This window comes from Pygoscelis adeliae, unplaced genomic scaffold, assembly GCF_000699105.1.
Source record: "Pygoscelis adeliae isolate BGI_AS28 unplaced genomic scaffold, ASM69910v1 Scaffold114, whole genome shotgun sequence".
Taxonomy (NCBI): Eukaryota; Metazoa; Chordata; class Aves; order Sphenisciformes; family Spheniscidae; genus Pygoscelis; species Pygoscelis adeliae.
This window is the reverse complement of record NW_008824587.1, coordinates 1,117,204-1,128,527: the sequence shown is the minus strand read 5'-3', so window position 1 is coordinate 1,128,527 and position 11,324 is coordinate 1,117,204. Positions and strand designations below refer to the sequence as shown.

General features: G+C 48.8%; 1 protein-coding gene across 2 annotated transcripts in view; it reads right to left on the bottom strand.

Annotated features, from left to right (window-relative positions):
- GPSM1 (G-protein signaling modulator 1) overlaps nt 1–10,591 on the bottom strand; it is a 58,317-nt gene extending 47,726 nt beyond the window's left edge. Inside the window, exons 1-8 of one of the 2 annotated variants that reach the window (XM_009322035.1) lie at nt 10,428–10,591; nt 6,614–6,835; nt 5,936–6,071; nt 5,496–5,638; nt 3,848–3,971; nt 2,523–2,638; nt 2,084–2,239; nt 247–355 (exon numbers count right to left, since the gene is read on the bottom strand). In XM_009322035.1, coding sequence (XP_009320310.1) covers nt 247–355; nt 2,084–2,239; nt 2,523–2,638; nt 3,848–3,971; nt 5,496–5,638; nt 5,936–6,071; nt 6,614–6,835; nt 10,428–10,591 — 1,170 coding nt within the window. The remainder of the gene's footprint in view (nt 1–246; nt 356–2,083; nt 2,240–2,522; nt 2,639–3,847; nt 3,972–5,495; nt 5,639–5,935; nt 6,072–6,613; nt 6,836–10,427) is intronic. The other variant, XM_009322036.1, reaches the window with a different exon arrangement.
- Between the last annotated feature and the right edge of the window lie 733 nt (nt 10,592–11,324).

Here is an 11,324-nt window from a genome sequence, read left to right as displayed (position 1 = left end):
TTAAGAGCAATGTAGTACAGTGTATGTATTAGCTGTAATTAAGGGGAAGGCTGGGAGCCCACCATAAAAATATTTTCTAGCCAAGTTCTGCAGTTCCTGAAGACACCATTGAAACAGCACATAGACAAGGGCTTTCCAGGGCAGTCATAGTAAGAGAAGAACTGCATTAATACAACTTATTGGCATAAAATAAAGTCCCTCTACAGGGAGGACTGATTCCCTCTGATCTGAACCAGCTTCTCTTACCTCTTGGGAGATTTCAAGATGTTTCCTTGCAAAGTGCAAAGCTTGTTCATGGCTCCCCAGGGAGACATAGGCATTTCCGAGACTCCAGCAGGCTCTTCCTTCTCCCACCCTGCAAAACAGGAAACTGTCAACCACAGAAATGCTGGGCAAAACCCAGCAGTACAGCAGCCCTTTCAGGGCCTCCTTCTCGAGAGCACCGACAGCCAGTCCTCCTAGCTATGCTTTCACCTACAGAAGGATTCTGCAAAGGAAAGTGAGATGCACTGTACATCTTAAACTCTTCTTATGCTGAGGGTCAGTGAGATCAGGGTATGAGCAACAGCCTCAGAAATAGGCCTGCATCCACAGTATTACAAGGGCCCAGAATGGTGTGGCTTCATTTGTGAGCACCAGCCTAAGAGCAGAAGCCAGAGCTCCTGTCCAGCTTCCACCTCTCACAGCAAGGCTTCCTCTCCAGAGGTGCACAGTGCATCAAGAGGGCATGTAAAAATCCTTTTGTTCAACAACAGCCCAGAGCTAGATTAACAAGAACATGGCAAGAAGGAACTATTGCAGGCGTGCAACATTCTCCTGCTAAATACCAGCACTGTATCGCCTGGGATGCATGCACAAACTGGAACTGCATGAAACAGCCAAGCAAATATTGATCTATTTCCACAAGGCCTCCAGGGTGCTGCTTATTGTTTTCAGAAGCCAGAGAAAGCAGGCGAATGTGAAACCTGCCCCCAAGAGCAGCCAGCCCGCACCAGACACCGAGGTGTCTCTGGATCAAGTTTCAGCACCTGTTTGCACAAGCAGGCAGAGACCTACTGCTCATCAGAGCCTGCTCAGCTCTGCAAATGAGCAGATGTGGGGGGTGATGGGATAAAAAAAGCACATGGGGGCGCAGGGGGAGGTTCAGCGTGACTGCAACTCCTTTTTCAGAGGTTTGGGCGGGTTGATCAGCATTTAAACATTTCTCTTGTCACACTGTTCAATACCTTCTGCTCATAGGGTGTGTTCCCAGAAATGCAGGAGCCCACAGGCCTGCACCCCCACAGCATGATTCACCCTTGGGTGGGATTATACCTTCTCTGAGCAGATACTGCCCAGATAGCACCACAGAGCTCCCATTTTAATGTCTCTGCTCCATCTAGTGGAGGACACCCAGCTTCCCAAGAGCCATCAGCAGTAACACTGAACAAGGTGGCTGCAAAGTCACTTAAGCTGCAGGAAGGCTCCAGAATCACAGCGAGAGTATCCAGGAGAAAGGAATCAACCTCTCAAAAAAATGTTCAAAAAAATAATAAAAAAAAAATTAGGCCAAGCCTCCTAAAGAAGAAGAAATGAGGCCAAGAAGCAATATATATCATCTCCACCTGCTCTATGTAACATCATTTGTTTCTACATGGAAGTTTCCAGCATCATCTCAGAGCAACAGGACAAAGTGGCTTGTATGTATGTCCTACCCACGCAGTTTCTAAGGCACATACAATTTTTGTGAACTTAAGGGAGCTTTAGAGGAGCCCGTCTGGGATAAAACAGCAGTAGCCACATGGCAAAGTGCTGAATACAATACATTTTCTTGAAGTACCTCTTATTAGAAATCTCACTCAGCCCACGCAGACATAGCATTAAGGGCACACAGGTTTGAATGACACATTAAAGGCATCAATCATGTTACACGTTTGACAGAACCCTGGACTAAGGCCTGGGTTCTGAGAGATTTCTAAAGACTTTCAAGAATACATGTCACTGCTGTTTAACCCCAGCAGTACAGAACAATAAGTCAACAGGGAAGGGTCAGTGCTCTGAACCCACCAGAGCAGAGACGCCATCTCCTGAGGCAGTCCCTTACCTGTCTCCCAGCTCCTGTGCTATCACCAGGTGTTTTAGATGGTACTCGATTGCTCTTTCATAGTCTTGAAGCAGCGTGTATGTGTTTCCAAGACTGTAGCAAGCCTGGGCTTCTACTGCTTGATCTTTGAGTTGTCTGGAGAGCTGGAGAGTTTTCCTGCATGGAACACATGGAAACAAAGAGACCTGGTCACTGTAGGGCACCTCTGCAAGGCGACAGGAAAGTCACCACTTTGGCATGTGCTGCGTTGAAGTTGATGCCTGTAACACCCTGCAGGCTGACTGTCAGGTGGCTGTATTACTCGCCACTGCTGAGCACCACACATGCAATTGGCCTCCAGGTCCCTTGCCACATCCCCCTGAGCCTATGAATTCACTGCAATAGGTCAGGATTTCCAGGGAATATCTGCCCTGAGTCTGCCTTAGCCCCTGGCACTTACTTGTAGTACTCAGCAGAGATGTCAAACCTCCCAAGGAAGATGTGCGCGTTGCCCAGGTTGCTGTACGCTCTCCGCTCGGCTGCCTTGTCCCCAAACTCCTTAGCAATAGCAAGGCGCTGCAGCAGAGACAGATTAGTGAGTACAGGCTGGCCATTGCCAGGTTTCTGTTACACAGCAACTTTTCTGGGAGATTAACTTCATTTTGCAAAGCTCCCACCCACCAAGGTAGCGGTGCACATGCCAGTCAGGGCTGGAGGCAGCAGCAGGAAACCTCTCCCTCTTTTACAATTCAGGAGCAGGAAGGGCCTTTGGAAAAGCGGGAGTAATGTCGCATCCTCCTCTAACTCCTACTCCAGCCTGGTCAGTACACATCTCTTTAGCTAAAGTGCAAAAGGAGTTACACACATACTTCAACAGCTGAATAAATAGGAGAATGAAGAGCTGTAGGTCAGGCTGTGGAGAGATGTGGTTGATCAGCAGACTAATGTGCAGGAACAAGGCTGTCACTTTGTGTGGTGCTGTGGCACAGAATGAACATGCAGTGTGTGCACTCCATCTCACCATCTGCGCAGCAGCTGCTCTGCAGACTTCTGCCCCTGCCTGCACCTCAGTCCTGCCTCTCCTCTCACATCACCCTGCTCCTCAGGCTTTCCCACCTCTCACCCTCCACTTTGCAGTACCTGCTCCTGGTCCCAAATACTGCACAGAGTCTTCCTGCCCCTTTCAAGCCCCTTCTCCCACAGCACTGCTGGCTGCTGTCCCCCAGCATTCAAAAAAATCAGGAGAGCTGTAACAGGGCTGACTTTCCAAGGTGCTGAGCACCTTCCACTGCAAGGAAACTGGTATGTATTCTGAACTAGAAGCTGAATTGCATTTGAATTGAGACAGGGACTGTACCACCTCACCGGTCTGTAAAGCTTTACAGAAAGTTATTATGTTCTACAAGCAACATTTATTCCTGATCAACAGCTCTTTCAGCAGCTTAATTAAAGTCATGGCTTAACATTTACACCAATACAAATTAAAAGCAGAAAAGCCCTTGCTAGGCCCAGCTGCAATTTGCCCTTAGGTATCTCCTTTGGTTTCCAAGCCAACAGCACCCTTCCATCAAGCTGCTCATTAGGTGCTGATGGGGACTGGAGTAAGATGTTGCTCAGCATGAGTTAGTACAGCAGGGCCAGACCCTGAGGTACACACAGGTGGGAGACAAACAGCTGGGGGCAAACGCCTCCCTCTACTTCCTGGGCTGCGGTGAGAAGGCAGGCTGCTCCCCAACAGCCAGACTCAGCCCCTGACCCCAGGAGGAAGGCACAGCGGTTTCCTACCTCCTTGTGGAAGGCTATAGCTTCACTGAAGTTGCCAAGTAAGTACTGGGTGTTGCCAAGGTTGCCATAAGCACGGCCCTGTGCAGCTCTGTCCCCCAGCTCCTTCACCAGGGACAGGTTTCTCCTGAAAGAAATCAGAGCAGTACATCTGGTGAGACACAGCAAAGAAACTTGCACCATAAAGAAAGGAGAGCTAACCCTGGAGAAGGCATTTCCTCTCCCCAGCCGCCTGTCCTGTGCACAGTCACCCCTTGGCAGGTGAAAGTCTGGTGATCTATGCTAGCTGCAGCTCTGGGAGCTCGTGCAGATCCAGCAGTGTAAGTCCCTGTGTCCTCTCAACCTCAGGCAATCTGCAGCTGTGTACAGGAACTGCACAAATGCTCACACACCGATGCTCTGACGGGATCTCGCATTAAATAAATGGCCACCCCACTGTACAGGGGAGAACCAGGAGCATAGGAGAAAGGAGATTACCTCCAGCAGGACAGGGGCAAGATCCACAGTCCCATGCCAGGGCCCTGCTCATGGCACCTCCCAGCATTTCTTTACCTTGTTTTTTCCCCCCTTTACACATACAGCACACATAGGGAAGCGTAGAGCTCTCAGCTGGCACAAATTTACCCACTGGCTGTGCTACATGCACGATTCTTTGCAAAAAGGACAGTGAGCTATATATAGGCACTATCACATCCTCAGATATGAGAAGACAGATATAAGATCTTGCCACTCTCTTCATTTAGAAAGGCTACTTAAAAAAACCTGCACAATTGAAGCAAAACTCTGAAGTACAAGGAGAAAAACATTAGCCCAAAAGTCTGGTGACAACCTTCCTGTGTGGGACATCAGAGCGATCTCCAAAACTATTTAGGAAAGGGAAGGATGTTACAAGCAAGATAAACTACAGATCCATGAGAAGGACAACCAGGACTTCAAGAGAAAGCCTCTTCCCTTGGGTGAAGGGGAGTCTCTGTTCGTGGCCCCAGCAATGGAGACACACAGGGATCTATTCTCATCAAGGCCAGCAGAGAGCAGCAGGGGCTACGGGAGCTAATAGTTTAGCTTCCAAATACAGCTCTGAGAAGGAGCCGACTATTAAACTTAATTGCATGATCATACTTCAAACTACACTGAGTTTTACCAAGGCAATGCCAGGATGAATTTTAGCTCTAATTTTATAAAAGCTTGCAGTCCCTCTCTCACATTCCTTGAGATTAATTTGCCATCGTAACTCGGCATCTCAGAGGAATATTCCTAATTCATTAAAACATGCAAAATCTCATTCAGCGGCCTGATTTTCAACAACACTGAGACCACAGCCTCACTCTTTGGAACAAACATCTTCCAGAGCTTCCACATCCTCAGTGGCCCAGGAAACAAATCCCCCCTATGAAAAATGCTTCCAACAGGACTCAGTAAAAATTGTCGTCTTGCACTCCATACAGCTATCATTAGCCTAACGATTATTAGAGCTCAGCTAACCTGCAGATCCCGAAAGCTGTCAACAGAACAGGAATACCACAAATACCGATTATGATCTGAGCAGGATGAGCTCAGCAAAGGTGTACCTGTGTGCATTTTAGCAATCACTGATGCCTGACCAGCCCTGTTCCCCTGCAGGAGGAAGGGTTGGCCAAGCTTGAATACTTACTCATAATATTCTGAAGCTTTCTGTAGCGTCTCCTTGACTTCTTGAGGCAGGTAGCCTGGGTCTTGGGCCATGTTCCAAGATAAGTGCTTTCCCTTTGCATGGTAAACATTTCCTATATTATAGAGTGCTCTGGCTTCACCTACCTAAAGGGAGGAAGAAAAGGGAGCAGCAAGATATTACACTTCACATCCCAATATGGGCCTTTCTGTTGCCGGGCAGAGATGGTCCAAGCCAGGAGGCCCACATTTTCCTTTCCCATCTTCACTGTCATGGCAGCTGTTACTGTCAGCAGCATGAGACCTGTGATGCAGCCAGAAGGGAGAGCTTTGCACTCCACCTCCTTCCAAAGCCCACCTTCACCATATCACATTTACTGACTTGCAGACAGATTATTTTTAAAGCTAGGAAGTATTTCCTGTTGGATGCCAGGAACCAGTTACCTTGTCTCCCTGCTCCTGAGAAATGTCCAAGTGTCTCTGGCAACAAACGACAGCTTCATCAAACTGCCCAAGTATTTTCAGTGTATTCCCGAGGTTGCCACTTGCCTTGGCTTCTCCAACGCGGTCCCCAATGGTTCTACAAGATGACCGGAGGAAAGAGGAGAGGTGTTAAAGAGCTCACAGGCTTTTGTTCACCAACTGTTGGAGGCAGAATTCAAGCTGCAGTGAGCCAAGCTGCAGCAAGCACTGCATGGTACGTACACCACATCCAGCACTTCACAGCACACACGCCTGACTGGAATGCTTCATACAAGCTCTCTCAATTTTGACGATAGATTCTTGGTCTTTTGCTGTCTCAGGTGAGCTGCTCTAACGATTTCAGGTGTACTTACAACGAGTACCTGGGGATAGGAGAACTGGACATTGCCCTGCTCTTGCTCCAAGCACCCTCCCTCACATCCATATCCCTTTCTCCACCTCCCTGCTCTGAAGGTGGCCAGCCCATTCTTGTTGCCTCCTGAGTTGTCCACAGGACAGTCACCCTCAGGGCTAGTTTTGGATGCCTATTTCTGGGACAGATTCCCTCAGGCTGCTGGGTTCAGACCCCACAGAACTTGCCTTCGCTCAAGCCCTAACAGGTTGTGTCCAATTACGACAAAGCACTGCTGACATGCTTACCTAGCCAGGGTAAGGTCGTGTTTATGGTACTCCAGGGCCTTGGAGTACTCCTTTAGGTAGAAATAGGCATTGCCCAGCTGACTGTAGATGGCACTGAGAGTCTTCAAGTCCTCTGTCCCCACCTGCACCGCTGCTTCGAAGAAGGCTGCCCCAGCTTTGAAGTCCCCAGCCTTGCACAAGCGCTCTCCTTCCAGGGCCAGTTCCAGGCAGGATGCCTCCATTCTGCCAAAAGCAAGACCGTCATTTCTAGAGGAGTTAGACTGCAGTGCCCCCACGCTGCTATGCAATGGTTAAACAGTTTACTTCATTGTACACCTCACTGCACCAGAAAAAAAACCCTACAAAAAACCCCTGGAGGGAGCCACCCTCCAGGCAGCAGCTGCCTTTCTACATTCAGCCCCAAGCACCAAGGCACCAGCCCGGGTCAAACACTGTTTGCATGATACTAACTCGGGGACACACAGCTGGCACACCTCAGCATGTGGACACCAGCTTTCAGTGAACATGGTGGGCACTCAGCCCCTCTAAGAAACCAAGCTCCTAGGCATGAGACACGGGAGCATCCAGATTTACAGACCGCGTGGGCAAATGGCCAAAGGCAGCCCCTGGGTTCCCAGTAGGAATCCGGACAAGAAACTCAGGGTTCCTGGCTCTCAAGATGCACATTCACATCACAAGAGTAACATGGCATCTGCTCTTCTTCTAGGTGGTGCACAGCACAGAAGCCACATACACCAGGCTATTCACGCCTGCACCACTTTCCCTGGGGTAACAGAGAGGGTAGCCAAATTGTAACACATTTTTATTGGATACCAGAGAAAACCCTGGACTGTGCAGAATGTCTTGGCTGAGCAGCTTCCAGTGCTCGGTGTCTGCTTTTCATTAACTCCCCTGCTGTCACTTTTTCCACAGGCACTCTGCACATTAGCCTCCAGGTTAGCTTTTCTCCCTTGCATTTCTCGACACCTTTGGCAATGGTGCATGCCGTGCTGTCAGTGAGTGCTCTGCAAGCCGGCAGAGAGGAGCAAGACCAGTGACACTGCTTCAAGAGAAAGGAAACATGCTCCTTTGAGGGCTCCACAAGTCCTAAGTTACAGCTGTCCCTGTTAGACCATGTGTATCCTCCAGTTCTCAGAAGGGACAGAACACGCATTTGAAAGCTTACATTTGAAAGCGTCTTGCCTGCTGCAAAGCCAGCCCCTTCATGAGGCAGAGGGACACAGCATGTTCCTGCTCCTCTATTCAGACGCTTCTCTCTGCTCCTTTTGGCTTTTTCATTTCTGCTCAATGTATTTTTACAAGTCAAAACTATCTAGGTCAAAGGTGGACATCTGCTCAGAAAAAACGTAGCCCATTTGTCCAGAGGGTCAGACAAAAGATAATAAATGTCCAAAGGCGGCTGCTATTCTGTTCTCAGTCAAAGAGCACTTGCGGGAAGTTTGACTGCCGGTACCCAGACTACGAGAACAACTTGCTCATCATCACTGCAATAGCAGCAGCCCAGCTGACGTCTCCTGCAGCAGTTGCCTGCTGAGCCCTAGAATATGCTTCCCCCAAAGCCACCCTTGTGATAAGCCAAGGCCCGGGCCCTGCAAGCGGGGTCTCTGCAGACCAAGGCTGAGGTGTGCGGGCCAAGCCGGGGCACTCTGTGCTGCTTTGGATTCTCTCCCTAAGGACACCACCTGCCACCGTGCACTCACATGCCCCTCGTCCACACTGACTTCAGGACAGAGTTCCTCCTGCTCCAGGTCCGTGCTCCAGTATCTTCTGCCCAAGTCTGCACCCAGCACTTGCCTCCCCCTGCCGTGAAGGGGCATGGGGATATGCACGTACAAAATACCAATCCTGGTACATTTTTCCTACAAACAGGCAGAATGGCGTTTTCTCGGCTGCCAGGAAACAAAGCCAGTTCCTCTACGAGCAGTGCATAAACTGTCTAAAATCCAACCTTATTTGCCTGGCAATCTCCCTGCTGAGTCGGCTCTGTATGGCTCCAAACACCCAACACTTGGCAACTCAGCAGCACCCTCCAAAGCAGGACAACCCACAAGGACTGTCCAAACAAAACAAAAAAAAACCCAAAAGGCAAAAGAGCTGGTTTCAGACTCCCGCCAGACACACTTGTGACCTCTCCTGCCTCACTGTTCATTTGTCCCCAAAGCCACTGAGTAACAAGAGGGAGAACGGGAGTGTGAAGCAGCTCATTTGAGCTCCCACCTCAAACTCCCACACAAATATTTGATTTCAAGCTCACTGCAAAGCCCACATTTGAGTGGCTATTTTACTTGTGCAAGAAGGCTGCTTGCGGTGCTAGTGCAGTATCAGTCCCTGCCTCAACTTCTGTTTGATAGGGGAAATAAAAATATTAAACATTTTTAGTATTAACAGTCTCAACTTCTCTCTACTGATCCTCTTGCTAGACCACACAAAAATTAGTAAGAATGAGCTGCTGCTACAGCATGTTGAATTAGAGGGACCCATTTGGGGATCATACCAAACTTCCATCAGTCCCAAGGCAGATTCATGGTTTGTAGATCACTAGAGTGGTTATCTGGTGTCATCATCAGATATTGACAAGTCCCTGCTGATACATACCAAACAGCTGAAAGAAGGCTTGGGACTGGAGAAAGACAAGGAACACCTTATACTCAAATCAGCAAGATTAAATTCAGGCAGCTTAGCAGAGCTGAATCTTGAAAGGACTTGAAATGCAGGAATGAGCCACTAACACGGGAATTAATGTTGGATTCCAGTTAGAAGACAGCCAAGACAGAAGCAAATTTCAAAATAATTTCAGTTCAAATTTCAACACAAACAAAGCTCTTCCCAGGTTCTCTTTAAGAAACTGAGTTCACCAACTGTAAACAGCCTAAAAACTGAGCTGGAGGCCAATTTCCCTAATTCGCGGCATTGCAGTCTAGCTCAGATCAAACTTGTTGTGCGATTTGAATAGCTTGAAGTGAGGGTTCCCATCCCCGCAACACAGAAAACCCTACAGCAACAAAACCCAACTACACACTCCGAGGGTGGCATCTCGCTCAGGCCACATTTGCCAGCGGAAACATAACTAGAAGTGAAATCTGTGCCTCGGGACCAGCGTTCTGATACACCCACACACACACACTTGCACACACTCACACTCTCTGGATGCTTTCCTGGTGTTCCCATAGCAACTATTCAGGCACAATGCAGTGACATGACCTTCCAGTGCACACAGCCTTTAATTAAAATCTGTTTGTCCTTGAACAGGCTGCTTTGCAGAGCATCTGACTTACCTAATTAACATCACTGCTTAGTTTGGGACCTAAGCAAACAAGGGGAAGGGAGAGGAGACTTTTTCTCTGCATCACACTCTGCCAAGCCTTTGCTGCCATGGAAAGGGACAAGAGTCAAGGATAGCAATTATTAACAGAAACACAACCCGCTTCTAAAACCCACCTGCCCTTCCCACATCCGCAGGGTCCCACAGCCAGAGCTAGTTCTGGGAAGCAACTTTGCATGCAGTTCAGTCACCACAGGCTTAGAAGCACTCAGGAACACAATGCCAAGGGCAGAGGAACCAACCAAAGGTCAACGAACAAACTCAAGCACACTAAAACACTACACGTACAACAGCTTCCAAAGGCCATAGCTCAACTGTCCATAAGAAAAGACCAGAAGGGCGATTTAAGGAGAAGACAGAAATCTGCTGTTCAAGTGAGCGAACCTGAACCACCTTAACAGACTGGCAAAGGAAAGGGAAAACAGTGAATAAAGACAGACTCAAGTTACAGCCCCAGTTCCTCCCACAGCACATGCCTGAGCTCTGCCCTACCTCTTCTTCTGCGGGTTACGCATTTTCTGAACGTAAACCCAGAGCTCCAAGCCCACTGGCAGAAGGAAGCAGTGGGGCTGAGGTCTACTTGGAACAATTTTGCAGACGGGTCTCTCTGTTAAGTTCACAGGTAGGGTCCGGGGTTTTGAAGATGCTGATGGCATCTTCAGGTCCATACAACATGCGTTGCTCTCCAGCTTTCACTCCATCTGCTTGGGCAATGTTACCAGTAAGTTGCTGGAATCTTGAACTTCATTTATCTGGGACGCTTCCTTTTCTCTCCGTATGCTGCCCTTGAAAGGGAAGGGGAAAGGAGCATTGCTTTTGTTTCCAGACACCTAGAGAAAGTAATGTCCTCTTTCCTCTAAGAAATATAATATCCTTCATCCACTGTTGGTTTCAGGTACCAGGTAGGTGAGTTCACAGCTGAAATCCAGAAACAAGAGAGTGTCTTGTTCATTCACATATTTTCAGCACCGCCCAAAGAAGAAACAGGGCCCTAGAAGAGTCCATAAGATGGCCAGAGTCAAAGGCAAGCAGCTCCCTCCTTTCTGAATTAGTCTCTTCCCAAAGCACTTTGCCTCTGCGGTCGCATGAACTATTCTTGTTGGTGCCTCTTTGCTCCAAGAGCAGAAGGACTTCTGCTGCTATGAACCTCTCCTTGTCAGGTGTGGAGCTCAGGGTTCCTCCAAAAGAGGGTCATCTTTGGGCAGAAGCACACGTTACTTTGACATGCTCCAAAGAGGCCTCATCCGTCTGCCACCCAGGAAGCTTTGCAAGTTCCAGAAGCGATCTGAGCAGTTCTCAGACTGGGGAAAAGCAGGAGAGGGCAGATCCCACAGAGCACATCCCTGCCCATTTAAATGGGCTCCAAAACATCCCCATCTGAGAAGACAC